Raw genomic sequence first — 22,151 nt, forward strand, 5'->3', positions numbered from 1 at the left:
TTGTGAGGATATTAGGTGCTAGTTGCATGTAGTACTGAGAGGATATTTGGTGCTAGTTGCATGTAGTACTGTGAGGGCATTTGGTGCTAGTTGTATGTTGTACTGTGAGGGTATTTGGTACTAATTGTGTGTGGTATTGTGAGGGTATTTGGTGCTAGTTGTATGTAATACTGTGAGGGTATTTGGTACTTGTATGTTGTACTTTGAGGGTATTAGATGCTAGTTGTATGTAATATTGTGAGGGTATTAGGTGCTAGTTATATGTAGTACTGTGTATTTGGTGTTAGTTGCATGTAGTACTGTGAGGGTATTTGGTGCTAGTTGCATGTAGCAGTGTAAGGATATCTGGTGCGAGTTTGCATCTCTTATTGTGAGGGTATTTGCATCTAATTGCATGTAGTACTGTGAGGGTGTTTGGTGCTAGTTGCATGTAATACTGTGAGGGTATTTGGTGCTAGTTATATGTAGTACTGTGTCTTTGGTGTTAGTTGCATGTAGTACTGTGAGGGTATTTGGTGCTAGTTGCATGTAGCAGTGTAAGGATATCTGGTGCTGGTTTGCATCTCTTATTGTGAGGGTATTTGCATCTAATTGCATGTAGTACTGTGAGGGTGTTTGGTGCTAGTTGTGTGTAGTACTGTGAGGTTATTTGGTACTTGTTATAAGGGTATTTGATGCTAGTTGCATGTAATATTGTGAGGATATTAGGTGCTAGTTGCATGTAGTACTGAGAGGATATTTGGTGCTAGTTGCATGTAGTACTGTGAGGGCATTTGGTGCTAGTTGTATGTTGTACTGTGAGGGTATTTGGTACTAATTGTGTGTGGTATTGTGAGGGTATTTGGTGCTAGTTGTATGTAATACTGTGAGGGTATTTGGTACTTGTATGTTGTACTTTGAGGGTATTAGATGCTAGTTGTATGTAATATTGTGAGGGTATTAGGTGCTAGTTGTATGTAGTACTGTGAGGGTATTAAGTTTTAGTTACATGAAGTAATATGAGGGTACTTGGTGATAGCTACATGTAGTACTGTGAAGGTAATTGGTGCTAGTTGCATGTAGTACTGTTAGGAGGATCTATATTATTTCAAAGAAAGTTCTATACATTGAATACCTCTTCATTGACCCCTTTTCGGTGAAAGCCAAACTCCACAAACAATCATTACATCGCAATGTTTCCCACGATAAGTAACCAGTGGGCCAATGTAATGTTCACATAAAAACAGAAAAATTTAAAACCCACCCAGGTGGGGGAATGCACCACCCACACTCCCCAAATGTGGAGGGCTTCACACACCTCTAACTAAATATACCAACTCATAGATCACACTGCAGTGGGGAAAAGGAAAAATTCCCAAAGATGTTAGCTGCATGTAGTATTCCGAAGGTATATGGTGCTAGCTGCATGTAGGAATGTGAAGGTATTTGATGTTAGTTGCATGTAGTATTGTGGGGATATTTGTTGCTAATTGTATGCAGTATTGTGAGGGTATTTCGTGCTAATTGCATGTAGTACAGTGTGGGTATTTGATGCTAAGCTGCATGTAGTGCTGTGAGACAGACCTCTCAAGTGTACCTACTTTGAAGGAATGTTCCTGTTTTCTGGCCTGATATACCTCGGGACATCATGTACTTATTTTTGGAGGTATGCTCCTATTTTCAGGCTTCATTTACCCCTTCACACAATTTTCTGAATCCCCATCATCACATATGGTTTTTGAAGCCATGTAGTACACAGAGAAAACACATTAAATGACCAAAGTACTTCTGGCAGCCATAATTTATACATCTTACAACTCACTTTCTTTGAAGCAAACATAATTTGCAATACAATTCATTAAATTTTACAGATTTTATACTGCTTTTTGATAATGTCCTTATACTTTTTCTATAATTATTTTCATTATCTTTTTAAAACATGCATTTCTGAGTAGCATCTCGCATTCCTGTTGGAAGCTGGAAGAATTCTGTGGTAATTTTTATTCAAGATTTATGCTAATTATATGCCAGTTAGATGTCCAGATTTTTGGCCTACTTGTCAGGGGTGTTTGTTCCTATTTTCAATGCCTGCAGCTTATGAGGTGTGCTTTGAGGTTATCTGATGCTAGTTGCAAGTAGTATTGTAAGGATATTTAGTGCTACTTACCTGTAGTACTGTTAGGTTTTTTGGTTATACTTGCATGTTGTGCTGTGAGGATATTTGGTACTAGTTGCACATAGTATTGTAAGGATATTTGGCACTACTTGCATGTAGTACTTTTAGGGTATTTGGTGCTCCTTGCATGTAGCACTGTTAGGGTATTTGTTGCTAGTTGCAGGTAGTACTTTGAAACTGTTTGGTGCTATCTGCATGTAGTAATGTGAGAGTATTTATTGCTAGTTGCATGGAGTACTGTAAAGGTATTTGGTGTTATTTGCATTAGTACTGTGTGTGTATTTGGTGCTATTTGCATGTTGTACTGTAAGGGGTTTTGATGCTAGTTGCATATAGTACTGTGAGGACACCTGGTGTTAAATAATAGCTAGCTGCACATACTACTGCATGAGTAATCTCTGCTGGACAGAATACGGACAGTGACGGGTCTATGTTTAACGATTGAACGGCCATTCATTGTACATAGACCATCGAAAGTTCCTTCCCTTGAAAGGCCAAATGATAATAATAAATAAGTTCATCAAACAATCATATTTGGCCAACATAAAGGAAATGGAAGTAGTACATACTTACTGGTAATGTAGGGATAAGGAAACCTGCCATTTCCCCACTGTATTGTGATCTTGGAGGTGGTGTATATAATGCACCCCCCACAACAGAAGGATTTGGTGAACACTGGACCGTCTTACGTGGGGGCTGAGCCCCACACACCCCCTGCTAATTATATTTACCAACTCCGAGATCACACTACAGTGGGGAAAGGGCAGATTTCCTTATCCCTATGTTACCAGTAAGTACGCTTTAGTTCCATTCCCTTTATCTTGGCCAACTATGATTGTTCAATTAACTTATTTATGATCATTTGGCCTCTTGAGGAAAGAAACTTTTGATAGTCTATGTACGATGAATAGCCGATCTGAAGTAGTTAACATCATTTAATCTTCAACCTGTTGTTATTCAGATCCATATCAGATCCGAACCGGCAACTTTACAAGCATCTGCTTCAAGCTCCAAGCTCCTCCCCTTACCCATAATACACCACCATCTACTGCCTTTCCCCAGATCTAATTTGCCACTTCATGCATCAGCTTCGTAATATCTGCAGCTCTGAGCTTTCAGTGGTACTGTAAGTGCTTTTTGGAGTTGTTCTAGTGAGTTTTTCACTGAGTTAGTTTCTCTTTTCCTCCCTTACGCTAGTTCGTCGGTTTTCAAAAAAAAAAAAGTGAGATAGTTTTGTTTAGTTCCTTCCCTTCCTTAGTGTGTGCGTGGTCAGGCTAGTTTGTTTCTTAGTGACTGGGTGTGGTCTTTTTTATTGCTGCGATGTCTGATCAGCCTAAACCCACCTTTAAAAAATGCACAGAGTGTGGCCATAAGCTTTCACCAGCGGATGGCCACACTCTGTGTGTTTGCTTGGGAGTTTCACAGTGGTCTGTCCAATGCAGCATTTGTGTAGGGTTCACTCCTAGGGCCCTTAGTGACAGGAAGGCCAAACTCGTGGCAAAAGGCCTGCTGCCAGCGTCGACCTTAGATTCATCAACAGCCACGGCCTCGGCTTCTTCTACTGCAACTCCTGCCCAATCCCACCCTCAGGCTGGGACTCACCCTCCCGCTAGACCTGCTGAAGGGGATGTTAGCAAAGGGAGAGACAAAGACAAAAAGGACAGACAAAAGGATCCAGAAAGAGGGAGAGACAAGGAGAAGAAAGGGGATAGGCCCCGTAAGAGGTCTCCTGATTAGGAGGCCTTCCCTAGCCCGCCTTCTAAAGTTTCAAGACCTGTTTCTCCTCATCTCCACTCCCCCAGATTTTCCCCGGAGCCGAGGCCTTTTTCCAGGTCCTCCCAGCGACCAGCCAGATCCAAGTCGGTCACTTCCCTCTCGCTCGACTCGGAGTCTTTCAGAAATGAACATGGACAGGATGATGAGGAGATTCATTCTGACCCAAATCCAGATGTGAGTCTTGCCAGGCCCCTCTCCCTCTGGAGGGGGGGACCGCTATGCCTTTCTTCGACCCAATTTCTCCTTCCCCGATCCGGCCTTTGGTTTAGAGTTACATGTATCCGAGGATCTTCGGAGCTGAGGATTCGGCGCTGATGGTTCCACCAACCTCGACTCCGGCAATTACCTTGAGTTCCTCGTATCTGACTAGCTCGGATCCGAGCAGCTCTCGGGGCTGAAAACTGGGAGTCGGACCTGAGGGGATGGATGTGTCTTCAGCTCCAACCTTGTCAGATCCAGACCATTCCTTCAGAGTTCTGGCTACCCTAGCCTCAGCCCCAATCCTTACGACGGACCCAGGAAGAGCTTCATCCTTGTTGGTCTCTAAGGAGGTATACTCTCCCTCAGCATTCAACGTGGTGGAGAGGGTTGTCTCCCAAGGATCGCGACCCCAGCCTATTCCCTTGGATTCCACCCAGACTCCCTCGGACTCGGTTGCGACTCCCTTCATCTTGTCTCAGGGACAACCCGTGCTACAGGAGCCCTAGGAGGTTCCCCTGGAGGAACTCCCCACTGCTCACGAGCCCTCTTCAGAGAGTCCCACTGAGGAGGGGCATCGTAAGCACACGTGCAAAAGGAGGCAATTGGACTCCCCTGAGTCCCTTACCGAGGATACTGATTTAGATGAAGGAGAAGGTTCCCCCAGGTCACCTCCCGAGGATGTCTCCTTTGGAGACATCATGGAGATCCTCCGCCAGAGGGGAGTTTGGTCAGCCCCAAAACCTTCTACTGATGAATCAGTGTTCCTGGAGGCTTTTGGCATGGGCCCATCTACTTCCTGGGTGTCCGTGCTGGCAGATTCTTTAGTGGATCTCATCACCACATGGGCATGGAAGGAGCCCGACACCGTAGAACCAATACCAAAGCTCCCAGACAAAATTCTCTCTCCACCCTCTGACAGACCGGCATGGTATAAAGGATCCCCTGTGGATGCTATGGTGGTTGCAGCAGCCACTAAAATGGAACTGGCTGAAGAGAGTTCCTCAGTCCACCCTCCGGATAAGGAATCCAGGACTCTGGATCGATTTGGGAAGTGGGTCTATTCTTCAGCAACATTTTCCATCCAAGCACTGAAATACTTGGCACACATCATATGACTGCAGCGGGACCTAGTCACGGAGTTAGCTGAGTCGCCCCCAGAGCCTTTGTTGCAGGAGGACAAGCATCTGTTTTCTGCAAAGATGTCTACTCTGAAATCTGTGTCGAACATGTCCATGTGCCTCCTTTTTCGTGCTACAGAAGGAGCAGCTAGGGTGGCTGGGACTGGCGTTGCTATGAGGCAACACGCTTGGCTCAGACTGTGTCAATATGCTGACCCCTTCAAGGCGTCTTTTACGAATGCTTCCTTCGATGGTTCTTCTCTCTTTGGGAAGACCATCCGTGACACCCTTGTCCAGAGTGAGAAAGACAGGAAGACCTTGTCTGCCATCGGAATCTGCTTCTCTAACTCTCAAAGATTATTTTCCCAGAATCAGAGAGGGCAAAAGAAGATGTGGTTCCAAAAATCTCAGTTTTCCTGGGACTCTCTGGACAACTCATCCTCTAGAGGCAGAGGGGGACATGACAGATGCCGGCCCAGAGGCAGAGGGGGTCCGAGGAACTTTGGGTCTAGGGATCCCTTCTTGGACAGGTCTGCGCAGCAGCCCTGAGAGGTTGCTTGACTGTCCTACTCTGCAGGCAGTCGGGGGAAGATTATCATTGCACCCGTCGGCATGGGAGTCCATAACTTCAGATCATTGGGTGCTTCAAATAATATCCAGAGGTTACACCATCCCGTTTGTTTCCCCTCCAATCAGACCAAAGTGCCTCTCAGATGTCCCACCCACTCAAAGGGAGATGGCAGCACTAGAAGTTTCCAAGCTGTTTCAAAAATGAGCCATTGAACCAGTCCATCCCCCCCCCAATAAGTCCAGCTTAGGCATTTACTCCAGGATCTTTTTAGTGCCAAAAAAGACGGGGGACCTCAGACCCATTTTGGACCTGTCAACCTTAAACCTGGCAGTCGCCAAACAGAAATTCCAGATGGTCACCCTGCAGTCCATTCTACATTATCTTCAAGAATGTAACTGGATGTGCTCGATAGATCTCCAGGATGCTTACTACCATATCAAGATACACAGAAGCTCCAGGAGATTCCTTCAATTATGGCTGGAACCCAGTAATTTCCAGTTCCGAGCCCTACCCTTCAGTCTCACCACAGCCCCCAGGGTGTTCACCAAGATAATGGCAGTAGTAGTGGCTTACCTGAGGCTTTAGTGGATTCAGGTATTCCCTTACCTATACGATAGGCTCCTCGCTGCTTCCACCAAGCATCTTCTTTGCCAAGCCAGAGACTTCTTCCTACATCTTGCAGCCTTGTTGGGGGTTACAGTCAACGTTCCCAAGTCACTCTTGAATCCTGTACAGATCTTGGACTTTATCAGGGCATGGCTGGACACCCTTCAACTGAAAGTCTTCCTAACTCCAGACAGGGTCCAGAGCCTAAGTGCTTATGTATCACTGATTCTTGGCCTCAGGTTGCCGACAGCAGTGGATGTTCTCAGAGCCTTGGGCTCTGTGGCTGCCACCATTTCTATCCCCCCCTGTGCGTAGCTTCACATGCATGTTCTACAATGGACTCTAGCAGTACAGTGGTCTTGGCTGGATCTCCCCATGGAATACCCAATTCATATCAGCAAAGCCTGCAGGGCATCACTTCTCTGGTGGGTCCAGTCTACAGAGATTGTAGTGGAACGCCTCTTTGTTCCATTCACAGCCCATGCCACAGTGACCACAGATGCCTCCCAGCTAGGGTGGGGGGGCATTATCTGGGGAGGATGGTCCAAGGCATGTGGTCCCAGATCGAGACCAGATTGCACATCAATGTACTGGAGATAAGAGCAGTGGTTTTAGCGTTGCAGGCCTTCCATACTGTTCTTCCTCTGGGAACTATTGCAATTCAGTCAGCCAACATGTCTGTTGTCTGGTACATCAACAAACAGGGAGGAACCAGATCTTACCCTCTGTGTTGCGAGGCTATGAGAGTTTGGGAGTGGGCGATCGCCACCAGTTGGTTTCTGATTGCAACACATATCTTGGGACGCTCCAACATTTTAGAGGACAAATTGAGTCGGGCTATTCTGATGCCATACAAGTGGTCTCTGAAGCAGTTGGTAACAGAGGAGATCTTCCTTACATGGGGTCAGCCTTGCTGCAATCTCTTCGCATCTCCTACCAATGCAAAGTGCAGTGAGTTCTTCGCTCTGATTCCCTCACCAGGGGAACCCCCTGGAGATGCTCTAGTCCATGCTTGGCCTCCCGGGCTTCTGTATGCTTATCCACCATTACCACTCATTCCAAAGTTTCTTCAGAAGGCTTGTCGACTGGGGTGCAAGGTGATCCTCATTGCCCCGTTCTGGCCTCATCAGGTTTGGTTCCCCTTCCTCTGGTCTAATGTTCTAGCTCCTCCTTGGATTCTAGATCCCTGCTCGGATCTCAATTTTCATCCTTTGGGCATTTGTCCGCCCAACCTGGACAGCCTCAAGCTGACAGCTTGGTTGCACCAGTTCCCTTAATTGCCAGAACTCCCAGTGTTTCGTCTTCAGTAAAAACTATTCTGGTGGCGGCTCATAAGTGTTCCACTAGGACGATTTACCCCAGTAAATGGAAACGATTTTCTATTTGGGCATCTCAGAGAAAGCTGGATCCTTTTACAGCCCCTGTATCTGCGGTACTGCATTTTTTAGCCAGCATTTTTCAACAAGGGGCCAGTTCTTCCACTTAGAAAGTGCAACTGGCAGCTATTTCAAATTTTCATGTCAGCGAGAACATGAATGCCCTGGCCTCTTCCAGATTGTGTAAGGCCTTTCTTAAAGGCACTTTTCTTTTATGCCCCCCAGTTAAGAATCCTGTTCCTCCTTGGGACCTTACTTTGATTCTGCAGGCCTTGGTTGCTTCCCCCTTTGAACCTGCAGCTTCAGTGGATTTAAAGTTTCTCTCCTGGAAGACAGCCTTCCTAGTGGCTATTACTTTGGCTAGGAGGGTTTCTGAGCTTCAGGCCTTGTCTGCTGTGCCCCCTTATTTGATCTTCCATAAGGATAGGGTTTCTCTCCGCACAAACCCTTCTTTCTTATTAAAAGTGGCATTTGAATCAAACATTAATCAAACAATTAATCTGCCTGTTTTCTTCCCAAATTTTCAGAACAAAGGTGAATGTAAACTGCATTTACTAGATGTTCATAGACAACTTTGTTTTTATTTGCACAGAACAAAGCCCTTCCATAAGTCTGACCAGTTATTTGTGTCCTTTTCTAAGCCCTTTTTGGGTAAAGCCATCTCCACAGTTTCTTTAGCTAGATGGATTACACTATGTATTTTCCAGATTTACAAAGACAAAGGATTGTCTCCACCTGGACCGATTAAAGCTCATTCTACCAGATCTATGTCGACGTCTACTGCTTTCTGGTATAGGGTGTCATTGGATGACATTTGTGCGGCAGCAACTTGGGCTAAGTTGCATACCTTCATTTCTCATTATAAGTTAGATTTAATCTCTAGAGGGAGAGCATCCTTCGGCTCTGCCGTGCTCCGGAATATCCTTCCATGAGGGCCTCCCAGGGGCTTGAGTAGCTGGGGACTCTGTCCCACAGGTTGAAAATAAAATGAAGTTAACTACTTCAGATAAAGAAGTTATGTACTCACCATAATGTTCCATTTGAGAAGTTATACTTCATTTTTCTTCAACTGTCCCACCCTCCTTCCCCCGAACCTTCTCATGTTATAATCATGTTATGGTTCCTTTCTAGTTTGAGTTGCTGGTTAGTTGGTTTGCAGCAAACTCGATCTGAGGGAAGGCAGTAGATGGTGATGTGTTATGGGTAAGGGGAGGAGCTTGGAGCTCAGAGCAGATGCTTGTAAAGTTGCCGGCTCGGATCAGATATGGATCCGAATACCCACAGGTTGAAGAAAAATGAAGTATAACTACTCAGATGGAACGTTATGGTGAGTACATAACTTCTTTTTCAATGAATTTTCCATTTGATTGTTAACAGAGACCCCAGTGACACACAGTACCACTTAGGCATTTGTTTGTACATGGCACAGTGCCAATTACTTCGCATAGTATGAGTAATCCATAATCAGTTGCATGGTTGAGAATATGCCTCTGTGTGTGTGTGTGTGTGTGTGTGTGTGTGTGTGTGTGTGTGTGTGTGTGTGTGTGTGTGTGTGTGTGTGTGTGTGTACACTCACAGCATAACAGGTTTTTAACACTGCTGCCTTTCTTTTTATTTTCAGGCTGGTGGGAAATATTCATCAAAAATCGCTACTGGCTAATAGCAGTGGGTATCCTGATTTATTTCGTCGTCTCAGTCTTTTTTGTAGTAATCTACTTATGCATCCAAAGGAGGAAAGGTCTGTTTTATTAATTATTTTGTTTTAAGAAAACATACATTACATTGTATTGGTTTTCCCAAAACTGGTGCATGTTTCATTAAAGAAGACATAAATAACAGTGTTTCCTGTAGCTAATATTCCTCCAAAGGTAACTAAAGTCTTACATAAATTGTTTGTTTTCACTTTCTTGGTAGTTTACATCTTATGCTAATCCTTTCTACCATTATTAGACTCATGCTTGCTCCTCATGCTTTCATTAAGGTGTTACTGTACCTCAGGTTGAAGGTGCCAGACTAGATTTGGGAGAGAGAATATCAGTTTGCCATCATGTGCTGACAAAGAAACCTGGAGATTACAGAATATATTTGTGGGTATTTTACTGAGTGGAAATATACAATGACAACATTGGCAGTGATGCCTTTGTTCTCATATTGGTTATACGGCTAACTCTCACATACACACACACACACACACACACACACACACTCTCTCTCTCTCTCTCTATCTTTCACTCTCATACACTTCACAGACACATACAAAGTTCACATTTTCGCTCCATGCCATATCTGACTGTTCACATGCTCCATGTTACATTTACTTAGTACTGTACTGGCACTCTTTGCCTTCTCCCTCACTGCTCCTCCTGTATACTTACCTCCATTCACCTAGGAGCCAAGCTCCCCCTACTCACTTGATTTCTTTGCATATTAAAGAAACATTTGTCACCCATGCGGCTTGCACTGCACTTCTGTTCGGCCAATGCCTGATGATCAGTCTGTAGTTCATATAGGAGTTGCTAGTATGTGGAGAGTAACACGCTTGCCCCTTGAATCAATACAGACAAAATGAATGGAGTAACAAAGGGAATAATGCACAAGTGACCATATGCACTGACCTGATTTTCCAGTGGACATTATAGATCATACTGTCTGTTTTTTTCACTAGTGAAGTGTATTAGGTAAATAACTACTTTTCTTAGAAAATTGGGAACAAGAATGCTGTCAAGCTGTTTATAGTAATGTCCAGTTTATTTTTAACTGTATGTGTTTCTGCAGAAGGAAAGTAGCAGGTAGGATGCAAGAAGCATCAATATGACTGCATGTGTGCCACAGAACACCAGTATGACAGTATGTGTGGCACAGAGTACCAGTATGTTCTGTACATGTAGCACAGAGCACCAGTATGTCCTGTATGTGGTGTGGAACACCAAACAAGTATGACAGATGTGTGAGATGAAGAACCAGTATGTCCTGCATGTGTGGAATGGAGCACCAGTATGTCCTGTATGCGACATGAAGCACCACACCAGTATGACCTGTGTGTGAGATGGAGCACTAGTATGACCATATGTATGGCACAGAGCACCAGTATGTCTTGTACATGGCATGGAGCACCACACCAGTATGTCCTGTATGTAGCATGGAGCACCACACCAGTATGACCTGTGTCTGGGATGGAGCACCAATATCTCCTGTGTGTGTGACATGGAACACCAGTATGTTCTGTAATGTGGCATGGTGCACCACACCAGTTTGACATATGTGTGTCATGGAACAACACTATGTCCTTTATGTGGCATGATGCACCATGCCAGTATGACCTGTGTGTGGCATGGAGCACCAGTATGTCCTGTAATGTGGCATGGAGTACCACACCAGTATGACCTGTGTGTGAGATGGAGAACCAGTATGTCTTGTGTGTGTGGCATGGACCAACAGTAAGTCCTTTAAGGTGGCATGGTGCACCACACCAGCATGACCTGTGTGTGGAATGGAACACCAGTATGTCCTGTTATGTGGCATGGAGCACCACACCAGTATGACCAGTGTGTGAGATGGAGCACTGATATGTCCTGTATGTGTGGCATGAACCACCAGTAAGTCCTGTAATGTGGCATGGAGCACCATACCAGTATGACCTGGCACCACATCAGTATGACCTGTGTCTGGGATGGAGCTCCAATATGTTCTGTATGTGTGACATAGAGCACCAGTACGTCCTATAATGTGACATGGTGCACCACACCAGTTTGACATGTGTGTGGCATGGAACAACAATATGTCCTTTATGTGGCATGATGCACCACACCAGTATGACCTGTGTGTGGCATGGAACACCAGTATGTCCTGTAATGTGGCATGGAGTACCACACCAGTATGACCTGTGTGTGAGATGGAGCACTGATATGTCCTGTATGTGTGGCATGGACCACTAGTAAGTCCTGTAATGTGGCATGGAGCACCATACCAGTATGACCTTGCACCACACCAGTTTGACATGTGTGGGATGGAGCACCAGTATGTCCTGTAATGTGGCATGGTGCACCTCACCAGTATGACTGCTGTGTGGGATGGAGCACCAGTATGTCTTGTAATGTGGCATGGTGCACCACACCAGTATGACCTGCATATGGGATGGAGCACCAATATGCTTATATGTGTGACATGGACAACCAGTATGTCCTGTAGTGTGGCATGGAGTATCACACCAGTATGACCTGTGTGTGGAATGGATCACCAGTATGTCCTGTAATGTGGCATTTTGCGCCCCACTAGTATTATCTGTGTGTGGAATGGAGCAACAGTATGGCTGAGTACTACACCAGTGTGACCGGTGTGTGGGATGGAGCAACAGTATGTCCTGTAATATGGCATGGAGCACCACACCAGTATGTCCTGTATGAGGCATGGAGCACAAGACCAGTATGACCTGTGTGTGGGATCGAGCACCATTATGTCCTTTAATGTGACATGGTGTACCAGTATGTCCTGGCAGCACCACACCAGCATGACTGGTGTGCGGATGGACCATAATTATGTCTGGCATGGACCACCAGTATGTCCTGTAATGTAGTATGGTACATCACACCAGTATGATCTGTATGTGGGATGGAGCACTAATATGTAATGTATGTGTGGCATGGACCACCACACCAGTATGGCCTGTGTGTGGGATGGGACACAAATATGTCCTGTAATCTGGCATGACGCACAGCACCAGTATGACGTGTGTGTGTGTGTGTGTGTGTGTGTGTGTGTGTGTGTGTGTGTGTGTGTGTGGCATGAGTCCCCAAGTACATTATAAGCCTGGAAACCTTTCCTACATTGCACTTGTTTTACCCATAAACAATTGCAGGTTTGTTTCAACCATAGCTGCATCATGACTCTTCCTTGTATTTTGTGGTAATCTGTTTCTCAGTCTTTTGATAACAAGTCAGCTCTGTGGTGTACAGGCATAGATCACTGACTATGGTTCAGACAATTGCAAATCCATCAGAGATCCTGGTCCTGGAACAGCCAAAGGAGAGGGAGAAGAATGAGGGACAAAGATTTCTTATTTCTACCAGGATAGTAAGGGAGGCCTGGATACTTAAGAAGAGCTTATTGCCTTATTTTAATTCCTTGGTAACAGTCTAAGCATAATGAAAACGTCTTTCCTTAAGTAGCTATATTTTATGGAGTATGTTGTTTATCTTTACAGCTTTTTCCCAGTAAGGGGTCGCCACAGCAGAACTCTGGTCCGCTAATGATTGGCAGTAGATTTTTACGAAATGCTGAGGTGCCAGCTCGATGCCCAACCTTCAATGAAGGCACGCCCATTTACGCACGCATGTCTTTTAAACGCTACCCAACCATGGGGAGGACATGCAGACTCCACGCAGAAGGCACTCCCAAGCCAAGCCGAGAATCGAACGGGAGAACCTCTTGCTGTGAGGTAACAATGCTACCGCTGTATGGAGTATAATGAAAGTTATTTTAATCTGTGATGATTTTGTTTTTGACATAACACCTATAACATATTTTGTATAAACTCTCTTCAATTTTTGCGAATAAACATGATGTTATGTGATCCTATCTCGCCTACATTCTGTACTGATGGGTTCGGAGCCGATCCTCGACTCCGACTCGGCACGCTATACTATAGAGCGAAGTCTCTAATTGGCTGAGCTATTCTATATCCCAGGATGCACCACCACTACTTCCCCAGATCTCGTTTGCCGCTTCATAGCAATAGACGTGGTCTCGACTTGGCTGGGCTAAGTACTATTTACTGACTAATTTTCTGTCAGGAAATTCCTAATTTTTCACTCAAAAGCTGTTTTAACAGCTACTTGTCGTTTATAAGTGTTTTTTTTGTGAGAATTTGTGTAGATTTTCTTAGCGCTAGGTTCCCGCTTTATTTAGTGAAGGGTTTCCTCGCGCTTTACTTCTAGTGTGTCATACATTGTGATTTACTTGACTTTTGTGTAGTAATTTATATTTTTTTCTAGCGTCAAGGTCCCGTTTTAGTTAGAGGGGCCTTGCCCTCGCGCTCTGCTAGAGCTGTGTTGTAGTGTCTACCGGTGGGCCTATCCTGTTTAAATTAGAGGGATTTGTCCCTTGGTGATAGTTTTTTTTTCTTGTTCTGTTTTTTTGAGTGTGTCTGTAGAGATGTCGAAGGAGCATAGGCCTTCGGGCTTTAAAAAATGTACCAAGTGTGGGTACAAGATGTCAATCACGGATGACCATTCTCTATGTGTTTATTGCTTAGGTCCTAAACACCTTCAAGAGTCGTGTAGTGTGTGTCACGCCTTTTCTTCTCGTGTCCTCCAAGAGAGGAAAAACAAATTGATATTGAAGGGGCTCATCACCCCTTCTTTTGAGGAGGCTTTATCTTCTTCCCCCTCTCCTTCTAAGAAGAAGAAGTCTTTGGCTCTGACCAGTCCGTCGGAGCCGACAGCTAAGAAATCAAGGCAGGCTTCTCCGCCGGCTCCATGGACTTCGGAGCCGAGATCGGAACGGTCTGCCTCGATGCCTCCAGCCTCGACTCCCCTGTCTTCGGAGCCGAGCGCTCGAGCATCGAGAGGCGGGTCACCTTCTTCGGCTCCATTGGTTTCGGAGCCGAGAAAGGTCGCTCGCTCAGACTCTTCTACCTCGGCGCCAAAGTCCCCGTCGGCTCCGAGGGAAATTTCAGTGCTGGTGGAATCTCCCTTGGCGCCGATACTGCTTGAGACTATTCGGAGCCGGTCCCCTAGTCTTTCGGAACCGGCGGAGAAGTCAACTCGGGCCCGATCGGTCTCTTCTCGGTCTTCGAGGATGTCCGATTCGGATATAGACAGGGTGCTTCAAAGGCTGTTCCAGTCTCCAGTTTTCCAAAAGTTAGTCTCGGCTCCGGCCCAGTCGGCTCCGGAGCCGATTGTCCACCCTGTTGTATTGGTTCCTCCTCCAACAGCCTCGGCACCATTGGAGTCGGTGCTGGTGGAGCCAGTGGAGGTTCTCGGGTCGGCTCCGACCCTTACTCCAACCCCGACCTTCGGGTCGGAGTTCGGTACACGGACCTCCCCGGTCGGCCCTGGGGGTGATGCTTCGGGTCCGATGCTTTCGGTTCCGAGCCTCCCTCTCGGTGCGTCGGCTGCGGGAGTGCCGTCTACTGTTGTGGCCTCGGGGGTTGGACCTTCCCAGGACTCGGGGGGTCCGGCCTTCAGGGCCATGAGGACTGCTTTGGCCAAATCTTCCTTGGCTACCTCCACCATCTCTCCGGCACCTTCCCTTGGCACGGAGACTTGTTCCTTTCTTGTCCCCCTGTCTCAGGACAGCGGAGCCTTGGGGCCTGAGGTCACCCCCATTGGGGATTCCTCCCTTCCTGGGGGTCCTTCCGAGGCTTCTTCGGAGGAACCTCCCAGGAAGAGACAGTGTAAGAGGAAGCACGTCGGCTCGCCTGATGAGTCTCTCACCTCGGACACCGACCTCGATGATGCGGAGGGGTCCCCCAAGTCGTCCTCGGATGATGTCTCCTTTGTGGACATCTTAGAAATCCTCAAGCAACGAGGCGACTGGCAGTCCAAACCCCCTTCTGCTGAGGAGTCGGTATTCCTCAAGGCCTTCGGGGCTCAGCCTTCCGCCTCCTGGGTGTCTCCGCCCTTCGATGAGCTCCTGGATTTGATCTCTTGAAGGGCGTGGGAGCATCCGGATTCTGTGGAACCAGTGCCAGCTCGCCCGAGTAAATTTCTGTCAGCCCCCCCAGAAAAGGAATTCTTATCTAAAGGTGTGGCCGTAGATGCCCTGGTGGTGGCATCTGCTACCCAGCAAGATGTGGCAGAGGCTTCGACGTCCGTCCACCCTCCTAATAAAGAGTCCAGGAGTATGGATCGGTATGGGAAGCGCACCCTTACTTTAGCAGCCTTTACCTTAAGGTCTCTGAATTACCTTACGCACTTCAACAGATTTCAGAGGGATCTGGTCAAGGAACTTTCAGATACCCTCTCTGGTAACCTACCTGAGCAGTTGGCCCAGACGGTTAGCTCTCAGTTGGCTACTCTGTCATCGATATCGAACTCGTCCATGAGGCTCATTTCATATGCGGCCGAAGGGGCGAGTAGAGCGGCGGGTACAGGTGTTGCTCTACAGAGACAAGCCTGGCTCCGCCTGTGTCATTTTGTGGAGGCCTTCAAGTCTTCCTTTGCCGACGCTCCCTTTGATGGGTCCTCCTTGTTTGGACCCAAGGTAAAGGACACCTTGACCCGCTGTGAACAAGAGGGTAAGACTTTGACTGCCGTAGGGGCACGGTTTTCCACTCCCTTCCGGCCTTATCCCAAGGCTAGAAGAGGGGGGAAAATGTGGTTCCGCAAATCTCAGAAGACTTACCCCTCACAGCAGGATGATCCCCCTTCTAGAGGCAGAGGAGGGGGAAATTTTTCAGGAAGACGCCGTCCCAGAGGCGGCAGAGGCCCCCGCAACACTGGAGACCGCAAGTCCTTTTGTGGCTCCTCAACCTTCCAGCATCCCTGAAGGATTGCCCGACTGCGCCGCTCCGGAGCCAGTCGGGGGTCGTTTTTCGAGGCACCTAAAGGCCTGGGAGAATATCACTCAGGACTGATGGGTGCTCCAGATCATTGCCGGAGGTTACAACATCCCATTTTCTCAGCCCCCCCCACCATCCCGGAAAATCCCGGACCCACCACCCAGTCAACGGGATCTCGCAGCCATCGAAATTTCAAAGCTGCTGCAAAAAGGAGTCATCCAACCGGTCCCCGAAGACCAGACCGGATTAGGAACTTACTCAAGATTCTTTTTGGTGCCAAAAAAGACCGGGGACATGAGGCCCATCTTGGATCTCAGCAAACTCAACCGTTCTGTCAAGAAGTCCAAGTTCCGGATGGTCACCTTACAATCCATTCTCCCGCTGCTGGAGGAAGGTGTTTGGATGTGCTCCATAGATCTCAAGGACGCCTATTATCATGTCCTGATAGATCAGGCGTCCAGGAGACACTTGCGCTTCAGCCTGGGAGACAGTCATTTCCAGTTCCGCGCACTGCCCTTTGGTCTCACCACAGCCCCCAGGGTGTTCACCAAATGTTTGGCGGTGGTGACTGCTCACCTGAGAAGTCTAGGATTCCAGGTATTTCCATACCTAGACGACTGGCTACTAACTGCCACTTCCAGGTGTCTACTCTTACAGAACATAGCAGCCACTATATCTCTAGGCAACTCCCTAGGAATCACCTTCAATTGGGAAAAGTCTGTGTTGCTGCCATCTCAGCGCATACGATTTATCGGAGTAGAGATAGACTCAAAGCAAATGCGGGTCTATCTTCCTACAGAGAGGATAGAAATATTACAATCTCAAGTCCGAGCATTGCTCTTCAAACGCCGAGCCCCAGCCAGGATGGTCCTACAACTGTTGGGTTCCATGTCAGCTACCGTTCTCCTAGTTCCCTTAGCAAGATTGCATATGAGGATTCTCCAGTGGCTCCTGTCAGTCCAGTGGTCGTATCAGGATCACCCTCTCAGTCACCTCATTATGATCACGGAGACATGCAAACAGGACCTCCGTTGGTGGCTTCTTTCCTCCAACCTGGATCAGGGGCGACCCTTCGTTCCTCCACCACCAGTGGCCACTTTGACTACGGACGCCTCCCAGACGGGGTGGGGGGGACATTACCTGGGCAGGTCAGTCCAAGGCAAGTGGCACCCCGACGAGAGTTTCCTCCACATCAACATACTGGAAATGAGGGTGGTGCTTCTATCCCTACAAGCACTACACAGTTACCTCCCCCAGGGCATGATTGCTGTTCAGTCCGACAACATGTCAGTAGTCTGGTACCTGAACAAGCAGGGAGGGACCAGGTCCTACCCCCTTTGCAGAGAGGCCATGAAAGTATGGGATTGGGCTGTTGCAACCAACCATTTCTTGGTAGCAACACACATTCTGGGGAGATCCAATGTGATAGCCGACAGACTGAGCAGAACTATTCTCTCCCCGCATGAGTGGTCTCTGAATGACAGAGTGGCAACTCAGATCTTCAGAAGATGGGGAACTCCTTGTTGCGACCTCTTTGCAACTCCTCTCAACACGAAATGTCTACAGTTCTTCTCTCTCACCCCAGTACCGGGGGGGATTCCCAAGGACGCCCTAGTCCAAGCTTGGCCCACCGGCCTACTGTACGCCTTTCCACCGGTTCCCCTTCTTCCCAGGGTGATCCAGAAGGCGATTCACTTGCAGTGCAAGATGATTTTAATTGCCCCATACTGGCCTCATCAAGTCTGGCTGCCTTTTCTTCGGAAATACGCACTGGACGGTCCATGGTTCCTGGACCAGGTTCCAGACCTCTTGATCCACCAGTCGGGACAGCTCCATCAGTCCCTTCACTCGTTGAGGTTAACAGCTTGGCTCCTCCACTTCCGACCATAGTCAGGAACCAGGTTTTGGACTCGGAAGTCATACATATCTTGTCCTCGGCCCACAAGAATTCGACTAAAAAAATGTATAACAGCAAATGGAAGAGATTCGCCATTTGGGCCCAACTCCGGGGGTTAGATCCCATTACTGCCCCGGTGTCAGAAGTTTTGAAATTTTTAGCTTCCTTATTCAATCAAGGTTCTTCGGTCTCTACCATTAAGGTTCAATTGGCAGCTATTTCTAATTTTCATGAAAGTACAGACTCACCTTTGATGAGCAATAAGTTGTGTAAAGCCTTCATGAAAGGTGCTGGGCTGCTACGACCTCCGATTTCTCATCCCGCTCCACCGTGGGATCTTAATTTCGTATTAGGTGCCTTGACCTCTTCCCCCTTCGAACCGGCAGCAACTTGTGACCTGACATTTCTTTCTTGGAAGACAGCTTTTTTGGTGGCAATTACATCAGCCAGAAGAGTTTCGGAACTTCAAGCCCTTTGTGTCAAACCACCGTACCTGGTTTTTCACAAGGATAGAGTATCCCTCAGACCTAATCCATCCTTTGTTCCCAAAGTTTGTTCTAGTTTTTGTCTTCAACAGTCATTGGAACTCCCAGTTTTCTTCCCAAACTACTCAGACAGAGCGGAATACATCTTCCATTCATTAGATATTCACAGGCAGTTGCGTTTCTACTTAGATAGGACGCACCAAACACGGAAAACCGATCAGTTGTTTGTGTCCTTTTCGGACAATAAATTGGGCAAAGCCGTCACGAAGGTCACCATTGCCAAGTGGATCAGAGACTGTATCAGTCATACTTACCTTCTTTCTAATAGAGAGCTTACAACTACTGTGAAAGCTCATTCTACAAGGGCTATGGCTACTTCGACAGCCTTTCATTCCAAGCTTGCCATTGGTGACATTTGTGCTGCGGCTACCTGGTCTTCTCCTCACACCTTCATTTCTCATTACAAATTGGATGTGGCATCTCGGGGGTGAGCTTCCTTCGGTTCCACAGTTCTCAGGAGTGTTTTCCAGTGAGCCACCCAGGAATCAGGTGCTAGGGACGCTGTCCCATCAGTACAGAATGCAGGCGAGATAGGATCACATAACATCTTTTAGTTATGTACTTACCATAACTTTAGATGTTTGGGATCCATCTACATTCCTAATACCCACCCTCCTTCCCCCTGCCTTGGAGATCAGAAGAGACCGGACGGTTCAGTTTAGCCGTTTCATCTTGAAACACCTGGCAATGTTATCTCAACTGTCTATGTCTGTGTGCATGTGTGCGGACAAACAAGATCTGGGGAAGTAGTGGTGGTGCATCCTGGGATATAGAATAGCTCAGCCAATTAGAGACTTTGCTCTATAGTATAGCGTGCCGAGTCGGAGCTGAGGATCGGCTCCGAACCCATCAGTACAGAATGTAGGCGAGATGGATCCCAAACATCTAAAGTTATGGTAAGTACATAACTAAAAGTTTAGCTAGAAAGGAAATGAAACAAAAATGATAATCCAGACAATCTCTAATAAGGCTTTATATGTTAGATTCACAACCTTCGTACTGACAGTGCCCCTAAGCATTAATTGCGTACATCACAATTAATAAACTTTTTTTTTACATTTTCAAAACACATTTCATTTAATGAAGTTTCCAGTCCTTAGACACATTTTAAACTCTGGAACAGTCCATATATCTGTTAACTGGACTGTTTACACTCGACATGAGGTTTTTCTTCCGACTCATCTGGATATATAACACCTTCACTTGAAGGTACAACTTCGTCTTCACAAGCTTCTCTACAACTCTTGATCAGTTCTCACTGCCACCATTCTCTTGTTACATGACTGGTTGTGAAACTTCTGTTTCTTCTTCTTTCTGTAACTTGGAAGTATTTGTCTTGTACAGATGTGTGCAGTTTCTTGTATACAGCTTATCATCTTCCCTATGAGCTGCATAGGATTGTGCTTCTGCTGCTTTGTCAATAACGTCATCTTCAGGCTACATACTTTACTGTGTGTTTTTCATTCTTAATCTCCTTCCATCTGCATTTCCTTTCACAGTCATACTTCTGTATCTGTTTCCAATATTTATTTTACTGCACATTGATTTTCAGATATCAGTAATGTAACTGAAGTGGATAATCTGATTTCAGCTTCTGCCCATTAATAGATGAGATGGTGAAGCTCATTCCTTGAGTTCTCAGAACTGTGAGATAACAGTGCTCATAGCTTTTACTACAACTCTTTCTGATGAGATTTTTTTTACTGCTTGGATAGTTCCCTCTATGTGACCACTGGAATGAGGATACTGGAGATTGAGCTTTATATGTGAACATCCTCACATGTAAACATTTTCTGAATGCTTTTTTAATAAGAAACATATTTATTAAATGATTACTTAGGACATAGATAATCATACATTTATATAAATATGAAAACAAACCATATTGACATATTTTTATTTGCAAACTTTATACATCAGTTATAATCTATCCAGTCACCATCAGTCAAACATTATATAGCTCATTCAAATCCTGCCTTCTTTTAAATCTCATTCCTCCTCCAAAATGATATTCTGCATGCATTGCTCCCACAATTCCCAAGTTTTTCTTTGTAATTTGCTCCTACACTTCTCTTAAGATCTCAATTCCACTTCTTTTATCTATGTTACTATATTCATTACTTCTAGCACAGTTGGTTTAGATTTTGATTTCTATTTTTTAGTGATTGCTTTTTTTGGCAGCCACTATAATTAGACCCAGCAAGGCCTTACTATGGCTATGTAATTCCAATTCTGTATCATCGATGAAAAAAAATATTTTCTTAGTTATACCAATTTGCTCACCCAGTATTTCTAATGAAGTAGTCTGTAGGGAATTTTTGAAGTCTGCCAACTTATTACACTCCCAGAAAAATATGTTCCCTATCACCTCTTTCTTCCCCATCACACCACCAACATCTGCTATCTGTCTGAGGAAAAATACTCTGGAATCTTCTTGGGGTATAAAAATAGCTATGTAAACACTTCCGAGCAAATATCTGAAATCTTCTAGACTTTGTTTCATATTTGGGAGACATACATATATCCCCTCATTCTTTCTTTGTGAATTGCTTATCCAATCTCTCTTTTCAATCCTTTCTAACCTCCCCTGATTGATTCTAACAGTTATCATGCAATGTTTTATACACTTTACTAATGATCCCTTTTTTATAAGCAGCTTCTGTTCTAGATTCTACAAAAACTCTTCCAATGCTGATCTTTCACTTAGGATCCCCCTCTTTCTTTATCTTTTTCCTATACTCTGATGTCAATCATTAATAGGGAAGGCAATCTGTAGCCTGAAGTTCAAATAAATTCTTGGCCTCTTCACATACTATTACCTTTCCCTTCTCTAATTATTTGCTCCCAATATCTTGGTTCCTTTGCTATTTTTTTCCAATAAATTCCAGCCCCCTCTTACGCATTGTCTGTATCCCTAATTGCAGTCATCCATATCTCCTTTCTCCATTCCAGTGGTGGCTTACTTCTTAGAATACTTTCTGTACTTTAGGAATATAATATTCTGTATGGTTATTGTTACTCTCCATAAGGATCTACATCCAAAATCCCACTCTTTTCTTGTTTCTTGAGCTTACCTCTCTTTCCTCAACATCCCTTTCCACTTTGAATTATAGCTTTCTGCTTATTCTTTGTACAGAGCCTTAACTGTGTAGCTCTGAAATAACCCTTCAAATGAAGTAATGCTAAACCACCTTGTTCTATTGGAAGAATCAGCTTATCCCACTTGACTCTTGCCGTCGTCCCCTCCCAGAAAAATTCCTTCAGCTCTTTATTAATTGCTATCCACAACTTCTCCTCTGGTTGATAAAAATATGCTTGACCTGTGTGTAAAACTAAAGAAACTAAAAACATTTTTACTGCTTGCATCTTGCTATCCATATGCATAGGCAAGAGCTAACAGTTTCTC

At 45.7% G+C, this 22,151-nt stretch overlaps 1 protein-coding gene across 3 annotated transcripts in view; it reads left to right on the forward strand.

The window, feature by feature from the left end:
• The window catches only part of LOC122813975, a 602,906-nt gene that overhangs the window by 262,900 nt on the left and 317,855 nt on the right, over positions 1–22,151 (forward strand). For all 3 annotated transcript variants that reach the window (XM_044086536.1, XM_044086534.1, XM_044086535.1), the window contains exon 4: positions 9,425–9,541. In XM_044086536.1, the coding sequence (XP_043942471.1) occupies positions 9,425–9,541 (117 nt within the window). The remainder of the gene's footprint in view (positions 1–9,424; positions 9,542–22,151) is intronic.

The sequence above is a fragment of the Protopterus annectens genome, chromosome 10.part0 (assembly GCF_019279795.1).
Source record: "Protopterus annectens isolate FY-2018-M chromosome 10.part0, PAN1.0, whole genome shotgun sequence".
Lineage (NCBI taxonomy): Eukaryota > Metazoa > Chordata > Ceratodontiformes > Protopteridae > Protopterus > Protopterus annectens.